We start from the raw sequence: 26,989 nt of genomic DNA, 5'->3' as shown, positions 1-26,989 counted from the left end.
TGCATGAATGAATATAGTCATTTTTAAAATCTCATTTAGAATACCTTTAAATTATTAATTAAGTACCCTGTTTAGAAAATCTCATAGAATCCAATAAATTCTCATCCATTCCTATAGAGATTTTATAAGAGTGAGTGAGTTCTATGAGAAATGCTATAGTTAAGTATAGGGTCTTATACGTACAGCTATAAGAATCTAAGGGATTTTTTAAGCAGGGTAATTTAATTAGGATTTATTGTTTTCATCAATATAAATATCGATTAAATTTGATTAAAAAAAAAAAAAAATACTATTCGTTGACCACCACTTTACTACGAAGTCACCCATCCAATCAATGACCTACGCCGATGCTGCTTAACCTTAGTGATCGCTGGATTGTACTCTGATCCTCTAGTCTGTTATGAACTTACAATAAAGGAAAGTTTATGGCATTACTTAACTCAAATAAACAAGTCGATACATCATACGTTAATAATGCACCTAATAATGAATTTGATTTTGTACATAAATTACAATAGAATTAATTAGATACATATAATCAAATCTATTTATCTATTAACTTATAAATATTCGTATATAAATCGATATCGATTAATACTTTTAAATTGCTGCCGAAACCTTTGAACATTTTTTAAGTATTGGGGATTTAAGTTTATTTGATAGTTGACAAAATAAAAATTTAATAACATTTATATTAAAAAATTGTCATATTATGTAATATATATATATATAACTACTTATAACTTTATATCAGTCATGTCTGATCAGATCTAATTATATATAGACTCATATATAATCAGATCTGATCAGATCTAATCATATATAGACTTATATATGGGCTAATAACAGCCAGGTATGATCAGATCTAGATATGTATGGGGTCATATATAATTATATATAATTATATTTGACCCCATATATAATCATGCATGATTATATATAACTTCATATATGATTATGTATAATCACATATGATTATATATATGAACATATATAATCATATATAATTAGACAAAAACTTTTTTCATCGGGAATGTTCTTATTGTTGAATTGTATTTGTTTATTCTTACGAATAAATATAATTATTTTAATAATTTTGTCGTCCATTTATATAGAATGAAAGTCCAATCACATTAAATTTATTCGTGTACTGTTAATTAAATAATAAATAATTGATATTACATATTCCTTTATTGAGGTTGGATCAACTACTAAATTACAGATGAATTATTTTTGTTTTTGTCAAAGTGTCAAATTTTCATTAATATTTATTATCAATTATTTTATTTGTTAACTGGTAAAGAGCAAAGAACGAAGCTTCAGATTTTAGTAATTTAATGGACAGCAGATTCTCTATGCTTTGGCAGTGCTAAACAAATAATCGTGGTTGTAAATGAAATATGAAGTTGAGTTAAATTGATTATGTTTAGAAGGCAACTAGTTTGAATTAGAATTATTATCACTTATATCAAACGACCTCATTATTGATATTATTTTTATTATTATTATTATTTTGTAAATTACATTGATTGGAAATTTTTTGGAATGAATCACGAGTATGAATCTAGCAAACATCAGACAAATTCAAAATTATTAATAAATAGAGTAAATAATTAATAAAATAAAATTAAAAAAAAAGCGCATTTAAAAAATTAAAAAATTAATAAGTGCATTTTTTATAAATATTACTTTTTTAATAATTTACTCTATTAATAATTTTAAGTTCGTCTGATGTTTACTACATTCACACTCATAATGAACTTCAATATTCTAAGTTAATAATTTTAAGAACAACATTTGTATCACCACTTTTTTAGTGAAGTTCGTTACCATAAATTCAAATTGCATCGCCTTAAAATACGAAATTCATTTATAATTATTATTTTAATAATTACAAAGTTAATTACTCATTAGATTTTTATGCAAGATATTTATTATTAATTGCTTGTGAATTTTTAAAATTAGTGAACGTAATTTTTGAAATTAAAATATTATTTTGAATATGTTTAGTGTTTCTGGTTTTATTATTTGATTAAATTTTGACTAAAAGGATAAATACCAAAGATTACAAAACTCTGATAATAAAGTACATATACCATGTCATTTTTATTATATCGGAATATTTATTTTTCTAAAAAATACAATGCGAAACAAAACTCGTTTTATCTAAAGTTGAATAGATCAAAAGTAAACATTCCTTTTTCAAATTTTGAAAATTAAATTATAAATTTTTCAACGTAGCTTTCAGTTTTCAAGTCATTCACTAAGTATAAGGTATAAAAATGTTTTTTATTAAGTATTATAATTATCTATCATTGCATGAAAAGTAACTTTATAATAATTAAAAATGGAAATAAATCAAACTATCCTTTCATTAATGAAAAATGTTTTTAATTATAAACATTTGTATAAAATTTTCATGCGTATTTTAGTTTCCAAATTTCAGTAATTCGATGAAACTTTTTTTTTTTTCTCGAAACCGTCCATAAATAAGAAAATTAATTCGCTTGAATACTTAGATATTTAAATTAGTAAGTTACTATACATTTTTCTCTAATATTAATAAAGCTATGATTAAAATTATTGAATCACATTATATCCAGTCTTAATAATGTTTTTTTTTTTGTCTTTTTTTTTATCACAATGAGGTAATGTTCTCTAATTATTGTTATTAAATGTAATAACTAAATATATCATCAGTCTTGTTAATTCACTAGTCTTCAGTGTAAATCTTACACATCTGAGTTTTTCTGAAATAAACAACTGATTAATCAATACCTTACAGTAAAAAATAAAATAAAAATGTCTTTTTTTTTCATAAAAGCAACGATGAATTACCCAAAATTTAGATTTATTGTTTCTCAGCAATATAAAGAACACCGTGTGGTGTAATTTCAGTGGAATCGTTAACTGAATCTGGTGAAGATCGGGTGTCATCGAAAATTTTCCATGCTCCAGATAATTTTCGACAGTAAGCGACATAATGAAAATTTCTATATCCCGCTACTCCAGATAAACTGAAAATATAATAATCATAACAAAAAAAAAACAATATAGTTACAGAATGATATACATCAGGACAATTCATGTGCTAGGAGACATAACGAACCGATAACGTAGATTTTGTTCAACATCACACTCATCTCTAACAATAAGATTTAAATATACAGGTAATTGTGTTAGTTTACATTTTCTTCCATTTTGTTCATTTATTAATTTAACGTCAAGCTCTATAAATAAATAAATATTTGGAATCCTTTTAGGTATTTGACTTTTTTGACGACAACTGTGACAATAAATTTTATATACAAAACTATGAAAGTCTAATGCTTTTTCTAAATCATTAAATCCATTCCGTATAATTGTATTATAATTGACCGATAGGACAGGTACAGCAGTTTTATGATCGTTACAATTAAGATTGGGACATTCAGTATATTCAAATAAACTCGGTTCTTCGGCGACTAGTTTACTCCAAAGACTATTGACGTTATCTTGACATGAAATTGTTCGAGATAAAGCTACAGAATTTCCATTTTTATTTTGACTTACTTCTGTATCTTTATACAAATCATATAAAACAGCCAGTCTTTTTTTATTAATTTCGTTCGTTGGTCCTTTATTCAAAAAAGCAACTAAAAATTTAAGAGTAGGATTTTTAGACTTATTAACAAATTCACGAAACCCAGGATTTTCTAAGGTGCTGCTAAAAAGTGATTGTACAATCGTATCGAAAGGACAAGTATTATAAACTATCCAAACTTGTTTATTAAAAGAAACAATCCCACTTGAATTTCCATTTTTCAGCAAATGAACTTGATTTTTTTTATTATCTACTAAATTATTAATTAATTTCATTTCCGGACAATCTTTGAAATAATACCCTTCCTCAACTATCTTTCTCTTTTTTTTTTTCAATAGCTAATGTTAGACAATTTTTTTCACCCTGTTTTGGGATTGGTTGACTAACTTTTTGGCTACAATAGTCATGTTCCATAATCATAGAGCTATTATTTGATTCAATATTACTTTGGTCATTTTCATTATTAAGTAATGAAGTTCCATTGAGGTTTTCTTGATGAAAATAATCGAAATTATCGTTCGTGTGGAGATGATTAACGTCATCATTCTTTGAATTGCTAGTGTTATCTATCGAACTATTTTCTGGTTCCACTATTTTATAATCATTTTGATCATTGTCATTTAGTTTTTTATTAATCCAATCAAAATTTTTTTCATTCGGATTTTTTCCTTGTCCTCCCCAATTTTCAAGATAACTATCATCTGTGACTACATTAGAATCATTAGTATTTAAATTATCAGAACTTTTCTCTAGTGACTTATTAAGAATGTCATCTAAAAACTTGACATATTTTTTGTTAAACAAATTTATGCCTCCTATGATGTTATCTAGATGCAGTCGTAAAAATATTGGTATTGTTGTAGGTAACTGAATTCTGTGTTTCAGAGTATTTTTTAAATTACCGAAATCAGATTCTACATAGCTAGATGTAGCACGTACTTCAGGGTCAGGTACACATACGTTTGTCCAAAGAGGAAATTCTTTAACTTTTTTGACAAGTGCAATTCGAGTATCTGGTATATAAAAACAGTTCAATTTTTTTTCTCCTGAAAAAATAATATTTTGCGTACAATCTATCAAACCATTAACCCACTTCATGACATATTAGGTGAATCTGCGCCTGAGTCATGTACAGGATTATTCAACATATTATTTTTTTCATAATCATCAGTGTTTTTAAACTTATCCGACACATCTTCGATAAAAGCTTCAATTTTCCTGTTTGATATTAAACTCTCCAGCTCGGACCTAGCATCTACAGGAGTTATTGCTGCATTATTTAAAAATTAACTGTGTCTTCATACATTGATTCGAAAACAACAAGAATCAACTGGAAAACTCGTTCAAAATTTTCTATACTTGTACAATCAACTAAAAGACCAATACAAAAAATAAAAAATTTTTTTACTGGTAAGTGTAAAACGGCTTTGAGGCAATCCCACTGAGTAGCTGCATGTATAAAATGTGCAGTATCTTGTCGAATGTAAGTAGTAGGTTGGTATTGAGTCATTTTTTTAGCATCTTGATAGCATAGTTCAATATACTGTACTAGTGGGCATTTATTAAATGCATCACACATTGCATTTAAAAGAGCACGAGCTCCGTCCGATACAGCTTCACGCGGCGGCCTGTTTTTTGTCAAACGCAACCATTTCTTAAACCAATAAGAAATAAAATCAGTATCATGAACTTCAGACAACATTTGATAAATGGTCTGAGAAGTCCCATCGAAATTTATTACAATTTCATAAAGAAAGATATGGCCACCTGGATTTCCATTTAAATCCTTGACTTTATGGACCAATCCTCCTGTTGAATCTACACATATCGAAGAATGTCGGTTATGAGTTCGTGAGTATTCTTTGTAACAATGAACCTGAGGTACAGTTGCATACATGACAAAGAATGGTGCAACACCGATCATAATAATTGAATCTAAATATTCCGGATTTTCATTTATTCTTTGTATTGCATTTATCAAATTTTTTCTATCCACAGGTTTCATGCCCAAGTCATCATCGAGTGATTCTTTTTTTGTTTGATAGATAACAGTTGGCTTGTAGAGAAAAGGGCATTCAGTGTCACCAGGTTGCAATAATTGTTTCCCTGATTGCTTTATAAATCCAGAGACACCCTTTTCTAGTGCCTCTTTACCTACTTTTTTTCGCTTGACACTTTGTAGAGGTCGCTGAATATCTGCATGTCTTGAATTCCTAGATCGCGACAATGTACTTTGACATAAATGGAACCGTTTTCACCAGGTGGATTTTCAATGAAACCAAAAAATGGATTGCTACATTTCGAATCTTTACAACGACCTCTCATAGTCATATAGTGTATACCATTTTCTCTAATTGCACCTTTTTTAAAAACGAAAGCACACTTCAACCGATATTGTTGCCAAAATGCATGTGCAATGATATCAGTCCATACTCTCGGTTCTAAACCAAATCGTTCACGACCTTTAATAATCGAAGGTTTTTGCCTTAGCATTTCATTCCACAATTGTCTCGTTACCTCAACATCAAATTCTTCCAAATCACTCAGCTCTTCAAAATTTGAATTCACAACATAATCAGGATCATTATCATTATCGTCATCATCCTCACCATCATCATCATCGTCGTTATCATCATAATTGTTACTACTTGTGTTTAAATTAAAATTACACGAGCTCTCAGGTTTATTCTTTGGTAAAAATATTCCACACTGTTCTCTGGCTAGCGTTAAAATTTTTCTCCTATCCTTTGTCACATTAGTACGTACAGATTCCACAGTCCATTTATCTTTCAAATCAAGATCATCTGCTATTTGTTTCCACACAGGTGAAGACCATTGAGGCAATGTATCAGGAATAAAAAATGTAATATATTTTTTTAATACATTTACTGCTACTTCAACAGAAATAGCTGATTCACGGGGCATGTCGATTTTCATTGATATATCCAAAAAAAAAAAAAAAATTAGGAAAATCAGTAAAAATAGTTAGGAACTATAAAAATAGGAAGATCAAAGCTAGTGAACAATTTATATCGAAACTTTAATAACTAATAACTACAAGCTTACTGAAACAATTAATTTTTCGTATGTAATAACTTCAATTTTTTTTTATCGTTTTTCAATCAATGAATTAGCAATTGATAAAATTGATAGGTATATACTGATATATTTCGTTTAAAAATATTTATTTGTCTACAATTAGAAATTACTGTACTTACAATGGAAATAAAACACGAGTAAAAATAATTGTGACTTTCATTTATTTTAAATATATATATATATATGTATTGATATATACAATACTTTCATAGAAACATATGATATATATGTTACTTGTCTATAATAAAGCGTTGTTTAAATATTTAAATGAAAATTATAATAAAATTAATGAACACAAACTTTAATAATAAGTTTTAATTAATTTTAATTTTATAACCAGAAAAATTATTGAATAAATTATAAATGAAATAATTAGTTTTTTATTTTAATTATAGCAGTAGTTAAAAAACTACTTTATCTTCCAATGGTATATTAGTAGATGTATTATTATAGATTGAGCAGTCAGAAAACTTACCATTGAAATTAATAAAGTAAGAATGCTTCGTACTTCAGCGAATTTCGTCGCCATTGTTTTAAATACAATAATGTTTTTAAACATTAATAATAATCTGTAACATATTAAATATTCATTAACCAAAAACATTAAATTCTCTGAGAATTGAATAAGTTATAGGTATAGCCAAAAAAGAATTCCCAGTGTAATGACAATATATTTTAGTTTTTGTAGGGTGAATAATATAATAGTTTATCTTTTATAAATTGATGAGAAATGAAATTTAATTAAAAACAAACAGTAATAATTTCTAACTTATATTATAAAGAAAAAAAAAATATTGTCTCAAATCGCTCCTACCAAACTATCTCTATCATAAATCGCAGTTTTCTTTATGTTTATACAAGTAACACTTATTTAGTTGTATACAGCCTATTGGCGTAGAAATTGATCAATAAATATGACTAGTTCAACAAACTGCTCCAAATAACTTTTTTCAAACAATCAACTCAAAAACTCACATTTAATAAAAATTTAATTATACGAGGTTAACTAAGTGGAAATATATTAAGTTAATTATAAATAAAAAGTAATCCTTTCAGTATTCTTAGCACTAAATGTAAATTTCTGAAATCGAATTAAGAATAGACTATTTTTTTTTGTTTTTTGATAAAGTTGTCGCGGAGCAAGAAGAGTTTAAAATAATACAAATTTAGTGACTAAAGTTTAACGTGACTTATCATTAGACATAAAACTATTTAAAGAAAAATGAAAACCATATTTACTTACGAACAAATAAAATATACGAAGTGAGAATACATATTCATGAGCTGAAAATTTGTAACAAGCTCCATGTTTGTGATTTTGATTGACTCCTCGGACACCCAGAACTCCAATCAAATCAATTAAAACAATTTCATCAACAATTTCAGGTTTAGGAATCTGTAAAAATTATATATATACAATGCATGTCATACCTAAATGAGATAAATGAATGATACTTACAGTAACAAAAATTTCGGAGTTTTGAAACGTTTGCATGAAAATTGAACTGCTGTAACTTAGAAACAACAAATTTTGAATAAAAGAGTCTTATTATAACAATGCAATTAAGAATTATTATAAATTTTATTCAATGAGAAAACGGAGCTTTTTTTAAAGTTTCTATGACATTCGATATTGTATATTACAAGTCTAAAAAAAAAAAAAATGCTTAAGGGGTCGCTGATTTGAGTATGTGCAAAAGAAATTAAGGTGCATTCCCAAATACCGAGAGTTCCTGGGCAATGTGCTTTGATTTTATCGTTCAATCACGGAAGTCGATTTCTGTAAAATTGAATTCAAAGTTTGCTGAGCAGATAACTCTTCAATTTGACAGCAAATAGATGTTTACTCTTCCTGTGTAGCTTTTGCAGTACAATATGAGATCAATTGACGGAATGTTAACTACAAGAGTTGCTCGTTAACTTTTGCTAGCGATTTGTCATTAAATCTCAGCGGTAGATTTCGATTGAATTTTCGATTAGACGAAAATTTGCAGGCAAAGTGGCTATCAAGGTTCGGAAAATCTATAAACCACGTTGATTGTAAATTGTAGTCAACTTACAAATTACGGTTATTTACCGCATTTGCCGTAATCTACCGGAAACTACGGTATTTCTACAGCAATTTTACTGCCATTTGCGAGAATTTACGGCAACTTATAGTAATGTAATCTAACTTGCGGTGTTTTTTTCCAATTAATCATGGTAAGATACGGCAATTTACTGTAATTTGCGGCATTGTCACTGTAAGCACCATATGTTTTTTTTATTTTACAGTGCAATACTTTACTTTACGATAAAATATCATTAGCTTGCGGTAATTTCACGGTAAATTACCGGGCGCTCACTGAAATTCTGTGGTAATAATACCGAGAGTTTGCCGTATGATTTCGCATGTTCACCGTAAAGTACCTTCTTGACCGTAAATTGCAATACGTTGCCGTAAATTGGGGAAAATTACGGTAGTTCCATAATTAACCATAATTCGGATCCGCCAGGGAATTTAATTTGACCTAAATCTATGATTGGTATTTGACGACAAAATGAAAGTGGAATTGTGTTAAGTAACCCTGGCTATCTCTCAAGTAGCATACTCAACTTTGTGACATCTATAAGGCGACCAATTGATAAGGCATCAAAATATTAAGGTTTGGCCGTATCTAACGAAATCTCGAATTTAAGAATTCTAATAACGTTTTGAATATTTATGGGATACGAATGATGAAAATCTTCCAAAGAAGTTCGTCTTCTGCTTTTTGTCGGAAGCTAAGAATATCGCTGCTATGATAATTCTTCAATAAATAATTAGAATTATGAAATTCGAGATTTTGTTAGGTGCGGCCCAGCCTTAAGCAGATAATGAGAAATTTATGTCATCGAAAAAATATGTGCTTAAAAAACTTGACCCAGGCAGAAATTTATTTGTCCTTTTAAACGTCTTAAAATTGTCTCTGTGCCACTTGAGTTGGGATGCTCTGGCGCTAACTCTAGCAAGAAATTGTCGTGGTACCCAAAAATCTTTGTAATTCAAAATATTATTTTCGCTCCCACATTTCGACTATATGTGTACTTAGAGGTCGTGGTTTTTAAGCAGTTGCATCTCAAAAATGCAGTGTGAGTGAAAATTTGGTGTGTACATCGAATGTATATGGATACGTACATAAACATTTTACATACCCATACATACGCTAGTGTGCAAACACATTAATTTCGAATAATCCCGCGCCTAGATGTCACGCGCGGGGTGCATAAGAGAGATCCAAACGAAAATGCAGCCAACGCTACAAATGCAAGAAAATTTAAAAGCAAAATTGATCAATATCAAAATATATACATTCCACAGCTTATATATTACACTAAATGAAGAACAAATCAAAATAAAAACTCTAAATTGATATGACACCCACACTTCAATCGTAAAATGTGATAATTGAACAAAAATCCAGTTACCAACATGAAAAAAACAAATAGTATGAATAACAAACTCTTAAAAAGTATCTAAGCTAAATTTTTTAAAAAAGAGACAATTCACATTATGTCGAACAAAAATTCAACCGTCGGTAAAGTAAATCTTGGTAGGTAACTGACAAACTAGGTAATCAAGTCTTAACCCTGATAGCCAAGTTGGCGAGAAACTGACGAGAAACTTGCAGCCGCAACTGGAACCAAGTTGATCGCCAACAGTTGGTACCTCCAATAGTTGATGGACATTTTCTGAGAAAGTTGGTGGCAAAAGTTGTAAATCCAAAAAGTTGACTATCACTTTCTGAGAAAGTTGGTGGCAAAAGTTGCTTGCAAAAGTTGATGATCATAAGTTGACGGTAAGTTTACTTTCAATTTCCTCAGAAACTTGCATTCCAGTTGCGGCTCCATACTGCCGCCAACTTTCTGAGAAAGTTGGCGGTAACTTGTAGCCAAAAGTTGCAAAAGCTGAAGTTGTCGATAACTTGTCGTCAAGTTGGTCGGAAACTAATGAATGACCAACTTTTTCTCGATCAACTCGTGTTATCAGGGAAGCTATAATGGAATTTAAAAAATTTTTTTATATTTTTAAATTATTGTAAAATGCTTAAATGATAGAAAGTAATTAATAATAAATTAGTCTAAAGAAAACCATGTAAAAAATTTTGCAAATACATAATTTTTTTAATTACATTTTTTATTAAATTCTTTTTTATTTCAGAAACCATACAATCATTTAAATTATCTTATAACTAATTATGTAATTATATTTTTATATAAAGAGCGGAAGTAAAAAATTTTTTGTCTTAATTAAGTTCCAAAAATAATTCTAAAACATTTTAAATTATTAAAATTAAAATTACATTCAAAAACTTTTTAACGTGGAAATATTATTATGATTTATAATTAATAATAATAATAATAATAATAATAATAATAATAATGAGAGAAAAAGTATTAGTTTGGTCAGAAAAACTTTAAAAAAAATTTCGGGACAAGTTATCTGCAACATCAAAGACCGCAACTATTTTTTTTTATTTAAAACAAATTATATACTTTTGTGGAAATATACCCTGGCTTGAGAAATCTGATTCATTGTAATTGGATTCAATTGGTAATTTCCGATTAAATGCGATTGAAATTCGATTGGGATCGGATTATAATCGGAATCCTTAACTAGTGATTATACACTCAAAAATAAAAATTGACATGAAAAATTTAAAATATCATTTCAACATCGGCACAAAGTGGACAAAGTAAATTGGCGAGCAGTATTAATTGCTGAAAATCGACGCTTTGAGTGTCCAATCTGTCGTCCATTATATAGCTTAAGACTTGATTACCTAGTTTGTCAGTTACCTACCAAGATTTACTTTACCGACGGTTGAATTTTTGTTCGACGTGATGTGGATTGTCTCTTTTTTAAAAAATTTAGCTTAGATACCCTGATAGCCAAGTTGGCGAGAAACTGACGAGAAACTTGCAGCCGCAACTGGAACCAAGTTGATCGCCAACAGTTGGTACCTCCAATAGTTGATGGACATTTTCTGAGAAAGTTGGTGGCAAAAGTTGTAAATCCAAAAAGTTGACGATCACTTTCTGAGAAAGTTGGTGGCAAAAGTTGCTTGCAAAAGTTGGTGATCATAAGTTGACGGTAAGTTTACTTTCAATTTCCTCAGAAACTTGCATTCCAGTTGCGGCTCCATACTGCCGCCAACTTTCTGAGAAAGTTGGCGGTAACTTGGAGCCAAAAGTTGCAAAAGCTGAAGTTGTCGATAACTTGTCGTCAAGTTGGTCGAAAACTAATGAATGACCAACTTTTTCTCGATCAACTTGTGTTATCAGGGTACTTTTTAAGAGTTTGTTATTCATACTATTTGTTTTTTTCATGTTGGTAACTGGATTTTTGTTCAATTATCACATTTTACGATTGAAGTGTGGGTGTCATATCAATTTAGAGTTTTTATTTTGATTTGTTCTTCATTTAGTGTAATATATAAGCTGTGGAATGTATATATTTTGATATTGATCAATTTTGCTTTTAAATTTTCTTGCATTTGTAGCGTTGGCTGCATTTTCGTTCGGATCTTTCTTATGCACCCCATGCGCGCCGCTGTCTTTGTTTAATAAGAGACAGATCCATATTGCCATCAACTTCAGCGCGCATGCGCGAACACTATACAAGTCATATTAATTATGAATAGCTTATTAATTAATTTATAGGTAAAATAAGAGCGAACTAACACGAATTTTAATCGAACAAACAATAAAAAGCTTAGATCAATAAAAAAAAAAAAACGATCAATTTCGTGTAGTGGGCGCTAACTTCAAAGCGATTTTTTAATTATTTATTTAAAAAAATTGTTTAATCGAACTAACAATGATTCTGGCCGAACAATTGAGAACTAACGACGAACAAACGATCTATGCAAAAAAATTTCTAAAAAATCGATTCGTCGGCGCTAACTTCAGAGGGGTGTGTATATCGGAACATAGACTTAGGCACCCTTGATCCGACAGTGACATTCAAAGTGGCTATTAATGTAAGTGCTGACATCTAGAGATTGCATTGCTTCTACAAATTACATTATTTCACCTCTTTACAAAAAAATACATAGGTTAACCTAATGGTCACAGATCGCAGTTCCAAATTGTTTACGAGCAAATATAGCTTTGACAGAAAAAATCGAATTGTTTATATAAATTGTAAAAATGGGCCGCCGATCTATAAATACAACAAAAAGTGGAAAATATATGAATCCTACTGATCAAGCTCGTAAGTCTTTAATTGATATAGTCCATAAATGTTTTTTTTTTTTTTCAAATACATTGTTTAATCATTTTTTAAAATATAAAATAAAATTTGTTGAATAGGTAAAGAAGCACGAAAAAAAGAGTTGAAGAAGAATAAAAAACAAAGACAGTTGGTCAGAGCTGCTGTGTTAAAAGGAAAAGATCCGATACAAATTATTGATGAAATGGAAAAAATAGACCAAATGGGTAAAGAAAAAATTTGTTAGTATAAAAAGTAGCAGACACCCAACAATTTTTTTTTTACTTTTGATCCAACAAATTCAATATTGGTGAAAAAAAAATGAAGTCGACAACATTACAATATTTTAACTGTTCCATACATTTTTTATTTCAACAACAATTGAATTTTTTGAGAGTTATCATGATGTCTAAATTATGTGTGTATGTGTAACAGATATAGTACAAGAGCCTTAAAGTAACGGGAGATCAGAAAAATTGAAATGTTTTAAAATTTTGTGGAGTTTTTCGAAACAATACAAATAACGAAAAGAAACAAATTGTTACCGGGAAAAAACCATGTGCACTAGAGTGGGCCAAAAAAAAAAACTGATTTTTTTTTCATTAATTACCGTGAAAATATCGTTAAAGATAATGAAAAAAAAATTCTGGTAAAGTTTGAGCTCTTAATATTAATTTTAAGAGGTGGCGCTTCGTGATTTTTGATTTCCCATTTAACGGTCTACAAAAAAACTCTCTTATTATTTTTCGATAAATCCATCGGTTCAAAAGTTATTCGAGCTCGAAGTCAAGTTAGGTTTAATTTCGAGATCTTTTTACTTTACCGGCGAAACTATCGGACTTATCAAATAATGTCATTGAATCTTTTTTGTAGACCAAATTATCATGAATAAATTTTTTTTAAATTCTGCATTGTTTTCTAGTTATTTCCATTTTAATGCCAAGCTCTTAAAATCGATCAGAACTCTATTTTTTTAGGAGCTTGGCATTAAAATAGAAATAACTAAAAAAAAAAAAACGGAATTTCGAAAAAATTAATCGGAGATAATTTTTAGGAAATAAAATTGTCTACAAAAAAGATTCTATGAAATTTTATGATAAGCCCGATAGTTTCGCCAGAAAAGTAAAAAGATCTTGACATTTACTCTAACTTGTCTTCGAGCTCGAATAACTTATGAACAGTTGGATTTATCGAAAAATGATGAGAGAGTTTTTTTGTAGAGCGCTAAATTCCCTCCCTGGCGGTCCTGAATCATGGTGTATTACGGTGAATCACGGTGATTTACCGTGAGAGTTCACCGTGATGTCGTAGATCACGGCAATCCCGCAAAAATCACTGTTGTATAGATAAAAGGGCAATGCATTATGAAACGTCGAAAGAGCAGCAGAATTTTACAAAAATTCATCTTGAATCACGGTAAATCTACATAGTTCGATTATAGAACATCACCGTGAATAGACGTGAACCACCGTGATTTTACCCCGAATCACCGTGAAAGCTCACCGTGATATCATGCACACATTCACGGTAATTTACGGCGATTCACCGTAATTTCACCCTATATCACGATGAATCAGGATCGCCAGAGCTACAAAAATGTATGCTGTGCTTATTCGTACAATGAGCCATTGCCGAGGTGAAAAATTCCAAACTGAAAAATTATTTTTTTCCATGTTATTTTAATGAGAAATCAAAAATCATGAAGCGCCATCCCTTAATATTAATATTAAGAGCTCAAACTTTACCAGAAATTTTTTTTCATTATCGTTAACGATATTTTTAAGGTAACTAAAGAAAAAAAAATTAGTTCTTTTTTTTTGGCCCAACCTAATGTACACCTATTTTTGATGAAAAAAAACGCGTTTGACTACACGACCACGTAAGCAAACGGCTTTAAAATAAAAACTATTTATCGGATTAGGTCGTCTTCGTTTTTATTTTGAAAGGAAGAAATCGTCGAAACTGAGTATTAAATTTCAAATCAAAATATTCAAAACTTCAAATTTTTTTACCTCAGCATGTATCTGAAATCCTTATTTGACTGTTCTCATAGATCAAAAGAAATAAAATGATCTACCAACTAGATTTATGACATTTCGTGATGTCTGATAGTTTTGCCGGAAAAGTCAATTAATACTGAAATTTACTACGTATTCAAATTTTACATTGACTAGCTTGTAAAGAATTAGATTTATCAAGAAATGATAAAAGACCGTTTTTGTAGAGCGTTCAGTTTTCAACGCAAATATATTTTCATCATTTTAAGTTATTGATCCTGTAACGAGTTTTTTTTCGGTATTTTTTGATAATTACCAAATTTTATTCACTTCGAAGTTGGTTGAGCTCAATTTCCGTTGACTAGATATAAAATGAACAATATTAATACTTAAAACCTAAGATAGTAGTATATCATGATGAAAGTATAATTCGTTTTATATTATGGGAGCGGGGTCCTTTAGAAAATACTAAGTTTGTGGGGATTCAAATACGTTAAATCTTTTTTTCTTATGATATTCAAACTTAATAAAAAAAATTTTTACTTTTTTGCGAGCAGAATGGGGTACCTCCTAAAAAAAATAAAAAAAAAGATTTCTGGAAATTGAATAAGTTTGATCAAATCAAATTTTCTTTTAAGTAATGTACGTATAAAAAAACAAAATTTCACATAATTGTTGGATACGAAAGAAGAAAAAAATTTTTTGGTAGTTTTTATCATAAAACAAAAGTCATTAACATTTTTCGACTGACACTTTCGATTTTTGAAAAAGTTAAAGTAACTACCGACTTAAAATTGTTAATTTTTGATTTGTTAATCACTATTTGTTATAAACTTCAAAGTAAAAGATTTGAGTTAGTTTTAATTCCAAAGAAGATATTTCTTAAAAAGCAATTAAAAAAAAATTATTAAAAGTTAATCGAATTTCAAAATTATAAAAATTGTAAATACTTTCAAGTTGATTATTGAAATATATCTGAAATAATTAGACACTGGGAGTTCTTTTAATATAAGTTGACAAGAAAAAAAAAACAAATTGATTTCATACTATTTATCAACAAAAACAAAATTTTTCGGAAGCAGTAAAAAAAAAATTCAAAATAATGCTCAATTGTATTTACAAAAGTGATTTTAAAATGTTTAAAAAACAATATATATATTATTCCACATTATTTGTTATTTTATATATTTATTATAGAATACAACGTTCTGCAGCCACCTCCGTTAAATGAGAAAGTTTTAAAAGATAAACGTAAAAAATTGAAAGAAACTTTAGATCGCGTACTTAAAATGTATGTAAGTATTATGTTTGTAATATTCTACGTAATGATGAATCTAGTTTAAAATAAAACATCGACAGGTATGAGAATTATCCAGTAAATTTCGGTCATTACAGGCTAAAGATGACCAAGAAAAGTGGATAGAACTAAAAGAACAATTAATTCAATATGAAAGGCGTCGTGTAGATTTAGTTACTTATTTTGAAGCTGTAAGACATGCACAGCAAGTACAAATTGATGAAATTCCGCTGCCTTCAACAAACAGCGACATTCCTCGAAATTTTCCAGGTAGTTGAATAATTAACAAATTAATACGGCTCATAAAGACTTTTTTAAATCTATAAATATTTCAGGATCATTGACCTCGCAAATTCCATTGCCAGAAATGCCTCAACCTCCTACTCACATTTATTCTTTGCATCCTCATTATTTGCCTCAACCTCATCCGTTGGTTAACATACCAATACCTCCAAGTATTCTGAAGAAAAGCAGCATTTATTCGAATATTTCAAATGTTCCATCACTAATTGCTAACAAAGATCCACCAGGGGTTCCGCCTTTTCCATCACCAGATCTTTCCATTGAAGATGAAGATTTGAGTGACAAGGTAATATAAAATTATACAATACTATACTTCTACAGAGTAGCAAAGCGCACAAATTTATGTACTTATATATTTTTAGTCCAAAGATAGTGGACAAAAATCCCGCACAATACGATTTGCAGATGATAAGGAGATTGATAAACAGGAAAAAGATTATAAGGATAAAAATCATGATAAAGAAAAATATAAAGAAATCCAAAAAGTAAAACCTACGAGTCTTCAACAGAAAATGTTAGCTATCGCAGGGCAAGATATCGATCAGTTTATGCGGGAAATGGAGGTCGTACATAAAAAAAGAGAAACAGAACGAGCACAAGATTTGAACACCAGATTAAGTTTACTTGAATCACAATCTGATGTTCAGTTGAATAATAAAATCATGCAGTCTGATGCTAAAAATGTTGAATTTTCCGAACCTATGGATATGCCAACTACTGCGAATCAACAACATCCTCCCGTTCATTTACAACAACAGCACAGTATACCATCGATGGGAATACCACCTCCACCTCTTCTCTACAGACCACCGCCTCCGCCAATGCATCTCCGAATGCCACCACCTCCTCCACCTCGAATTGGTCTCAGATTACCTCCAGGTATGCCAGTACTCGCCTGCTTTGATGGGCTTTTTTTTTAATTTTGAATGATTATATATTTTGTTTTTATTATCAATATCGGAGTCCTAACAAGCAATAAGGGAACATTCATAAATTACATAACATATTTTGAAGATTTTTTAGTTCTCTTTGAGCTGTTCTGAGTTCTCTATCCGAAGCTTTTAATTTTCGGAAACGAAAATTATGGACGATGATTCGCTTTTGATTCTCCTTCGTTCTCAAAAAATTCACTTGAAAATTTTCATGAATCAAAAACCAATTAATAGTCTAGTCGAAAAGTGAGTTTTCTGCGAAAAATCGTTGATATTTTCTTAAAAATATGGCGATTGGTGCATTGAATTCAGAATTTAATTCTGAGAAATGGGTATTTTTTATTCTATGCGCCATTAAAAATTTCATTTGTTATAAACAAAAAACGAAGAGACCAAAAGGGAGTCTCCGTTTTGTAGCTATAACTTCAAAAATATTAAAGGTCGAAATTAAAAAAAAAATCCTAAAAGAGGAGAAAATTTTAGTAGAATAAGTCTCGACTCCCCGAGTTGTAACTCCATTATTTACAATTTTAATTTAATGTTGAAAGTTGGGCTCCGCGTGGCCGCTTCGGTGCCTACGCGTCGCCGCCAAGCAAAGTATGCAACACAAAATAGTTTTTTTATAACATTCAATATTAATTTAAAAATCTAAATAAATTATAGTGCCATCTAGACACTTGAAGGAATATAGGCCCGCAAAATAAAATTTTTTAGCTTGATTTTTGTTTAAGTTATTTAATTGTTAATTAACAAATTTTTCGGAGACTTAAGAGTTTTTGAACAAAAATTTTGATTCAAGATAAAAATTTGAAGATCACTGTTTACTTGGTGCAAATAAATTTAGATTTTCCGAATCGATCAAAAAAATCGGTCTATCGGTTGACCCTGTGGGCCAGGCCCAAAACTTTCCGCTATTTTCGAGCTCCTTGAACTTGAAAATACTTTTGTATGCCGTTGTTTTCGGAAAAAATACTTTTATTTACCATTTTTTCTCCAACCATATCTCTCGAACAAATTAACTGATTGAGACTGTTGAGGTGGCAATCGACGCGTTTTATTGAGTTCTAGAGCTGATCAAATTTTGAAATTGATTTATCCAATTGTTTTTGAGAAATTTCAAAAAAACAAGAAAAAATTTTTTTTAATTCTTTCGAAAGCGGTTTTTTTTTGAACGAATAAACCGGTTTTGATAGTTAAGGTGACATTCGATGCGGTTTACAAAGTTTTAGAGCAGATAAGATTTTGAAATCGATCCATCGAACACATTAAAAGTTAAAAGTTATCAAAAAAAAAAACATTTTTAAAAAAATTTAATTTTTTGAATATCTCCGAACGCACCCTACCGATTCATTTCAATTCTTTACAGCTTTTATATATTGACAAGCCGCGTCGAATGCCACCTTCTTGATCAAAATCGATTCATCCAAAAGTTACAGATATTTGCATTCATACTTACGTACATACATACATACATTCTAGGGTGTCCGTTATTAACCAAACTGGTTTTTAACTTCCCGCTAAGAAAATCGACGATTTTCAAAAATTTCGGGAAGTTATTCTTTTCACCCCGATTTTCGAAAATCGAGTTTTCGTCAGATGTCGACGTTTTGAGGTCCTAGGAAGCTATTCTGACTATTTTCAGAATGATGCCCGAGTGTGTGTGTGTGTGTGTGTGTGTGTGTGTGTGTGTGTGTGTGTGTGTGTGTGTGTGTGTGTGTGTGTGTGTGTGTGTGTGTGTGTGTGTGTGTGTGTGTGTGTGCGTGTAACTCTTTGTAACTTTTGAACTAATGAATCGATTTAGATGGTTGAGGTGGCAATCGAAAGAGCTTGGTGGCCATCAACTTTCTTGAAAATTTCAGATTATTTGATCGAATAGACTCGAAAATATTTGCGAATTACGAAAAAAAAAAATTTTTTTTTTTAGTTTTTTATTGATTTCTCAAAAACGACTTATACGATCGACTTTAAAATCTAATCAGCTCTAGTACTTAATAAAACCCGTCGATTTCCACCTCAAACATCAAAATCGGATAATTCGTTCGAGAGTTATCGCGGGAGAAAGAAATGGTGAAAAACGGTTTTTTCTAAATATTTTCGAAACGACTGACGCGATAAATTTTAAATTTTAATCAGCTCTAGAATTCAATAAAATGCGCCGATTGCCACGTCAACTATCAAAATCGATTGATTAGTTCAAAAGATATCGGCGTTGAAAAGTTAAAAAAATAACATTTTATGTTATTTTTTCCGGATAAATCATAATATAACGTACTAAAATGTGCCTGATATTATACCAACTCATCTTTTTTATGGTTTCTGTTGATCATATAATGTCATCGAACTTGGTTTTTAGTTTAAATCATATTATCAACAAAAAAATCGATAAAACGTAGTTTTTAATATTTTTATCGGATATTTCATATTTTATTGTTTCTTACATGAGTCAGAACTTATTTAAATCTTGATTTTGATCCCTGACATTGATTTCTGCCTCAATACACTTATTTTACTGAACATAATCAGGAACTAAATTTTAAAAACCGCTTCATTGATGATTTTCGATTCTTAAATTTTCAAACTTCAGCATAACAGGTAACTTGTTAGAGCTTGAAAAGATCGTAAAAAAACAATTGCATGTGATAGCATTTTCGAGCTCGAAGAGCTCGAAAATATATCTACACTAATGTTTTCGAGCTCTTTGTGGTCGAAAACAGCGGGAAGTTTTGGGGCTGGCCCGCAGGGTCAACCGACGCCCAGATTTTTTTTTTAGGGACGCCCCCTAAATTTTTTTTTATGGCCTAAAAAAAATTATCAGACCCATATAAGCTCTTAATATTCATATCAAACCGTGCCCCAAAGACAATACATTTTCCATTTAAATAACATGAGGTTTCGGCGCGCTTTACATTTAATTTTTTTCTCCTAAGGTAGTCAATCTACAGATATCAGAGATACATATTTTTGTAGGAAATTGAACTCTACAAAAAGGTCTCTCATGGTTTTTCGATAAATTTACTGCTTCAAAAGTTATTCAAAGTTAAAGATAAACTTATAGTTAATTTTTTATTTTTTTATTTTGACCGCAAAATTATCATTATTTCTGTAAAAGTAAATTGTTTATTGCGAAAAATTTTCAATTTTAACTGGGTTATTGAAAGAATGACTGTCAAAAATTCAGATAACTGAAGAATAATGTGAGTGACGTGTTGAGTTAATTACAAAATTTTTCAATTTAACGGAAAAATATCAAAGATTAACTAAATTTTTTTACATATTGATCAACACTCTATGTTATTAAATATTCATTGGTAAAATTTGGGAATTTCTATTTGAAAATTGTTAAACACCCACAAATAGTCATTCATACTGCAGAAAGAGCTGTCGAGTTGACTGAAGAATATATTAATACTTCAGCTAAGAACGAAGATCGAAAACCATATGCTATCCGGGTCAGAAATAAAATTTGATTTAGACTTGGTTTACCAAATCGAAATTTGGAGCCGTTTTTCACAAGACAAACTCGAATTTTTTTTACGAAGATTAAAAATACATTGAGTTTACGCCTTGGTTCAGACTTAACTGGCTTACTTAGTCACGATTTAAGACGAAAAAGTTGAAATCAAGTAGAGACTGACTTGATGTAGACTTATTCGACTTAAATTATAAGGCGAAAAAGTCAAAACTAAGGTAAAATAATTTTTATATACTAAAGTGATGGAAAGGCGAATAAATAACATTTTTTCGACTTGGTTTAGCAAGTCAAAAGTAAGGTGAGTGATTATCGTGTTTGAATTTAAGACAAATAAGTTCAAACTAAGACCAGAAAATACAAATAAGTTGAATCTAAGATGAAAAAAGTTCAAAAAGTTGAAAAAAATTAAATTCAAGTTGAGAAAGTCGAGATCTTATCGAAAATTTGTCGGTAAATCGATAACTTCACAAAAAAATAAGGCGAAGTGAGCCTGAATCGAGTTTTATTTTTGATCCAGATGTTCAAATCATACAGTAATTTTTTGAATAACACAGTTCAAATTGAAAATTTTTTGCAATAAACAATTTACTTTTACAGAAATAATGATAATTTTGAATAACTTTTGAAGCAGTAAATTTATCGAAAAACCATAAGAGACCTTTTTGTAGAGTTCAATTTCCTACAAAAATATGTATCTCTGATATCTGTAGATTGACTACCTTAGGAGAAAAAAATTAAATGTAAAGCGCGCCGAAACCTCATGTTATTTAAATGGGAAATGTATTGTCTTTGGGGCACGGTTTAATATGAATATTAAGGGCTTATATGGGTCTGATAATTTTTTTTAGGCCATAAAAAAAAAAATTTAGGGGGCGTCGCTAAAAAAAAAATTAGTTTGGTAAATAACGGACACCTTAATACATACATACATACTAGGGTGGGTCAAAAAAACCAACTATTTTTAACTTCCCGCTAAGAAAATCGATGATTTTCAAAAATTTCGGGAAGTTATTGTTTTCACCCCGATTTGCAAAAATCAAAATTTCAACAGATGTCGACGTTTTGAGGTTTTAGGAAGCTATTCTGACTAAATTCAAGATGATGTCCGAGTGTATGTATGTTTGTATGTACGTACGATTTTGATCGTCAAGGTGTCATTCAACGCGGCTTGTTATTTACTATAAGCACTGAAAATTTGAGCTTAATCGGTAGGGTAAGTTCGAAGATATTTCAAATATAAAATTTTTTGAAAAATGTTTTTTTTAATAACTTTTAATTCGTTCAATGGATTGATTCCAAAACCTAATTAGCTCTAAAACTTTGTAAGCCGTGTCGAATGCTACCTCAACCATCAAAATCGGTTCATTCGTTCAAGAGAGACCATTAACGAAAGAATTAAAAGAAAATTTTTTTTTAGTATTTTGGAAATTTCTCAAAAACGACTCAATAAATCAATTTCAAAATCTGGTCAGTTGTAGAACTCAATAAAATGCGTCGATTGCCACCTCAACCATCAAAATCGGTTCATTCGTTCAAGAGAGACCATTAACGAAAGAATTAAAAAAAAATTTTTTTTTAGTATTTTGGAAATTTCTCAAAAACGACTCAATAAATCAATTTCAAAATCTGGTCAGTTGTAGAACTCAATAAAATGCGTCGATTGCCACCTTAAACGTCTCAATCGGTTTATTCGTTGGAGAGATATCGTTGTAGAAAAAATGGTAACAAACGTTATTTTTCGAAAACAAAGGCATACAAAAGTATTTTCGAGCTCGAAGAGCTCGATAATGTATTCTCAACAATGATTTGGAGCTCAAGGAGCTTAAAAGCAGCGGAAAGTTTTGGGGCCGGCTCGCAAGGTCAACTGACAGACCGATTTTTTTTTTACACATGCCATATAAAAATGGGTTTTTCCTCAGTCCAATAGAAAAAAATTCATACTTCATCATTAATTGATTGTACAAAAAAAATTTTATATTTTATAACTCGACAAACAAATTTTTGTAGGAAATCAACTGCTCTATAAAAATGATGTTTTATGTTTTGGCGATTGAATTAAGCGTTCAAAAAATATTCATCATCAAATTTTCATGTGTATTGATTTTAAGTTTTTGATGAGATAATTGAAAAATTTCAATTCAATTTGTGAATTTCATACAAATTCTTTTATTTGTCATTAATATAAGTATTATTTGACTTTTATTTTCAAAATTTTTGAAAATTTTTCTTTAATAATTCTGAACATTTTATTTTGAATTATTAGAAATCACGATTAAGGAAAGTGATGTTTCTATCGGCCAGTTAAACGTATTTTTTTTTTTTTTTGAACTAAGAATTAGTGTATAAAAAACCAATTCATGTATAAAACAGTGATAGAACCTTAAAGCTTATACATTTAACTTCAAATTTAAAAAAATGTATGCAAGAATATTTATTAGAAATTAAATAATAAATGAAAATAACTTCAATTCCTGATGTTCTCTCTATCGGCCACCTTTTAGATAAAATTTTAGCTGATCGGATGCATATAATTTTTTTATATCTATTCTAAATATTTATATTCCTTTTGAAGTATAACTTAATCAATTTGTTTATTTATTTTAGCATTAAAAAACTTAATTGACTATTTTGCATATAAATGTTGATAACCTAAAAAAAAATAAAACTAAGGTGGCCGATAATGCATACAGAGGTAATTTTCGTGTATCTATATTCGGCCACCCTATTTTCAATATAAATTAGGTAAAAATCATTAAATTTTTAACTCCTAAAATTACTGTGAAACGAGCTAATAAAATTACAAAAAAAATCGGACTTTTATTGTTATTTTTCATTAGTAATCGGTTATTGAAAAAAATAAGAATACTTACCTTACCTGATAAAAAATCACCAGAAATCGCATCTGACGCACTACTATTTTTTTTTTATTATAAAGTGAATTTTTACAATAATCAAAGTATATGTTTGATCTAAGCTAGATTAATTTTACTTTTTTTTTAATATCTATTTACGCATGAATACGTACTTATTGTGGAAATATATCGATTTTTCGGCTAAGTGGCCGATAAAGGGGGCCTGGCCGATAGAGGGGTCACTTAGCTTATGTTGTTTTTTTTCAATATTGTCTTCAAAACGGCTTTCAAAATTTTTCCACTATAGCTAGATATTGTCCTAGGAAAAATTTCTTCTATAGAGAATTTTTGTTTTGTATTTTATTTCTTATTGCAAGTTGTTAAAGAGCATCGAAAGAATTACCCTACTTACAATAAAAAATTGTTTGAAAATTAATAACTTAGTTGAAAATTGAAATAAAAATCTTTTTTATAACTAATTTGACATTTTTTTCTCTAAAACTGAAACATATCATAATATATTTATAATGAAAACTTTGCTTTTTTTATCAACAAATAATTAACTAAGCGATAAATAATGTACAATTTATTTTTTTAAACGTAAACAAAAATACTTACACATAAAAGAAAACTTGAAAAATATTTTGAAGTTTCTCAGCTGATAAAAACTAAAATTCGTGTAAATTTTCTCAAAACTTATAAATTACATTGAAATTTTTCAATTATCTCATCAAAAACTTAAAATCATTACACATGAAAGGTTGATGATGAATATCTTTTGAACGCTTAATTTAATCGCCAAAACATAAAACACCATTTTTATAGAGCAGTTAATTTCCTACAAAAAATTGTATTGCGCAATTTATAATAGTCATTTATTGTCGAGTTATAAAATTCATAAACAATAATGACATTTGTCTTAAAACGATCAAACTTAAATCGTCAATATCATTGGAATGGTGAGGTTTACGGAAAAAATATAAGATACTTGTTTTGTAGAGCATTCAATTTCCTACAAAATTCTTCTCGAACATTTTCTTCTACAATCAATTAATGATGAGGTATGAATTTTTTTCTATCGGACTGAGAAAAAAATAAAAAACTGCGATGCGGAAGATGTTCCTATTAAAATTAAGAGCTCATATTTGGTGAGAATTTTTTTAAGGTGTCTAGCAACACATTTTTCGATGGCATATGTAAAAAAAATAGTTGATTTTTTTGACCCACCCTAATGCATACACTCGGACGTCATCTTGAAAATAGTCAGAATAGCTTCCTAGTACCTTAAGACGTCAAGATCTGTTAGAAATTCGATTTTGCACGCCTTATTACGTGAAGCGTTTGAAGTAATGCATTACTCTCAACATGTCATTGTCAAGCAATTTTACAGACTATAATTGCCTCTGTTGCATTAATTTATATATATATATATATATATACATATATATTTTGTTTAATATAAAAAAAAATCTAATTTTAAAAAATTGTTCGTGAATGTTCGGGTGTGTACTTTTGGATATGCTGAAAAACTTAACGTATTAGGACCATTCTTTTTTTATTAGCTTCAGAATTACACCAGATTATTTGTTATTTGAAATGACGGTTTAATTCGGTGCCGTTTAATTATAATTAATAACAAAAAAACAGGTTAATATAGGTATATTTCTATGGTTATACGACGTTTAGTCTTTGGTCGCGTTGAAGCGCTGTTAGCCAGGCTGATGATAAATATGTACCGCGAAAGATTGAACCCAAAATTCTAGTTACTAAAAGCAATAATAAAAAAAAAGTAATGAAATCAATAGCGTTTATTTTTTTTATTTATTTATTTAATTCTAATTCCTTCCGTAAAATATTTAAATAATAAATTATTTTGTATTTTTGAATAACCGTTATGAGGCGCGTACTTTTGGATTTTCCAAACTTTTTGAAAATCAGACCGAAACCTATAACTTCCTGAATTTTCGAAAATTTCCAATTTTCTTAACGAGAAGTTAAAAAATTTCTTGAATCAAGAATATTTTTCTTGATTCAAGTTAACTGTTTTTTCTGCGTAGAAACTCAATAAAATCACAGTGTAAATACCGTGAATAGAATTCATGAATACGCCGTAGAAATACGGTAAATCTACTTATCCTAATTTAAAAAAATAATTTGGAATAATTCAAAACAATTTGAAATGATTTAAAACAATTTGAATCGACTAATATATATATATACACTTAACATGGAGCAAATCATTTTTCTTAGTCAGAGTACTTTCTACTACATTCATACTTTATTATTACGTAATTTAAACAGTATTGTGAAAAACGCAAGAGATCCAGTTCGTATATGGACATATTTAGATTAGTTCCGAAATGACGAATATTTTAATTTTAGAAAAAAAAATCATTTTGAAAGCACCTTTATTTCATATTTTTATAATGAAATGAGTTAATTAAATTCTGTGAAAAAAAAAATACATATTTGAATCCATTTTTTAAATTTATGTTTTATGATTGTTGTAAGGTTATTGAGTTTTCAAAATAATTCGAAGCTCTACTTTGATAACTTTTTCTATTTATTTATTTACTAAATTTTTTAGGGCCACCTCCGGGCATGCCGCGAATGTTAAGGTCTGGACTACAAAACTTACCGCGTATGCCACCTCCACCACAAATGCAGCTATCAAATTTATCATGTTTACCGAACTCATCTAATTCTCAAATACAAGGATCTCATAACATTAATGTACCACAAAAAACACCAAATGTTTTATCAGCAGCACCACAATTAATTAATCGTCAAGATAAAGATGGCAAAAATACAACGACCATTGAAGCAAAACCACAAATAAGAAATTTGGCAGCAGACGTGACAAGATTTCTTCCTACATCATTACGAGTTAAACGCGATGATCGAAGAAAACCAAATAGCATTATAAGATTACCAGAAAAGAACTTCGAAACTCAGTACATTAAACCACCTCAACCCAAAACGAAAGATGATGCATATATGCAATTTATGCAAGAAATGGAAGACTTATTATAAGCTAATAACAAATAATTTTTATAAATGAAAGAAAAAAATTGTATTTTAAAAGACCTTGTCTCGTTGCATATTATTATAATAATATATTGCTGATGATTTACGAACTCGTTCATTCTAATTCTTTATTTAATGCTTTACATTTTCACATTAAAAATTCCTTTACAATTCAAAAGCAAAGAATAACGTATT

At 29.3% G+C, this 26,989-nt stretch overlaps 2 protein-coding genes and 1 long non-coding RNA gene across 3 annotated transcripts; 1 reads left to right on the top strand and 2 right to left on the bottom strand.

Annotated features, from left to right (window-relative positions):
* Positions 1 to 2,838: 2,838 nt before the first annotated feature.
* On the bottom strand, positions 2,839 to 6,508 carry LOC103576018 (120.7 kDa protein in NOF-FB transposable element). The gene is made up of 2 exons (XM_014442603.2): positions 3,110 to 6,508; positions 2,839 to 3,017 (listed from the first exon to the last, which is right to left on the bottom strand). The coding sequence occupies exon 1, from the start codon at positions 6,506 to 6,508 to the stop codon at positions 5,738 to 5,740; it is 771 nt and encodes a 256-aa protein (XP_014298089.2). The 3' UTR covers positions 2,839 to 3,017; positions 3,110 to 5,737.
* Positions 6,509 to 6,989: 481 nt separating this feature from the next.
* Positions 6,990 to 8,334, bottom strand: LOC128667261 (uncharacterized). Its single transcript, XR_008403637.1, has 3 exons — positions 8,142 to 8,334; positions 7,926 to 8,078; positions 6,990 to 7,251 (listed from the first exon to the last, which is right to left on the bottom strand). It is a non-coding gene; the product is annotated as an uncharacterized LOC128667261 (long non-coding RNA).
* A 4,367-nt stretch (positions 8,335 to 12,701) lies between these two features.
* LOC103576021 (WW domain-binding protein 11) lies at positions 12,702 to 26,900 on the top strand. The gene is made up of 7 exons (XM_053738879.1): positions 12,702 to 12,917; positions 13,016 to 13,141; positions 16,109 to 16,206; positions 16,307 to 16,478; positions 16,544 to 16,797; positions 16,874 to 17,390; positions 26,355 to 26,900. The coding sequence occupies exons 1-7, from the start codon at positions 12,854 to 12,856 to the stop codon at positions 26,798 to 26,800; spliced, it is 1,677 nt and encodes a 558-aa protein (XP_053594854.1). The 5' UTR covers positions 12,702 to 12,853; the 3' UTR covers positions 26,801 to 26,900.
* Positions 26,901 to 26,989: the final 89 nt, after the last annotated feature.

Source organism: Microplitis demolitor, chromosome 4 (genome assembly GCF_026212275.2).
Source record: "Microplitis demolitor isolate Queensland-Clemson2020A chromosome 4, iyMicDemo2.1a, whole genome shotgun sequence".
Lineage (NCBI taxonomy): Eukaryota > Metazoa > Arthropoda > Insecta > Hymenoptera > Braconidae > Microplitis > Microplitis demolitor.
The sequence above is the reverse complement of the archived record's forward strand: the minus strand, read 5'-3'. Positions and strand labels throughout refer to the sequence as shown.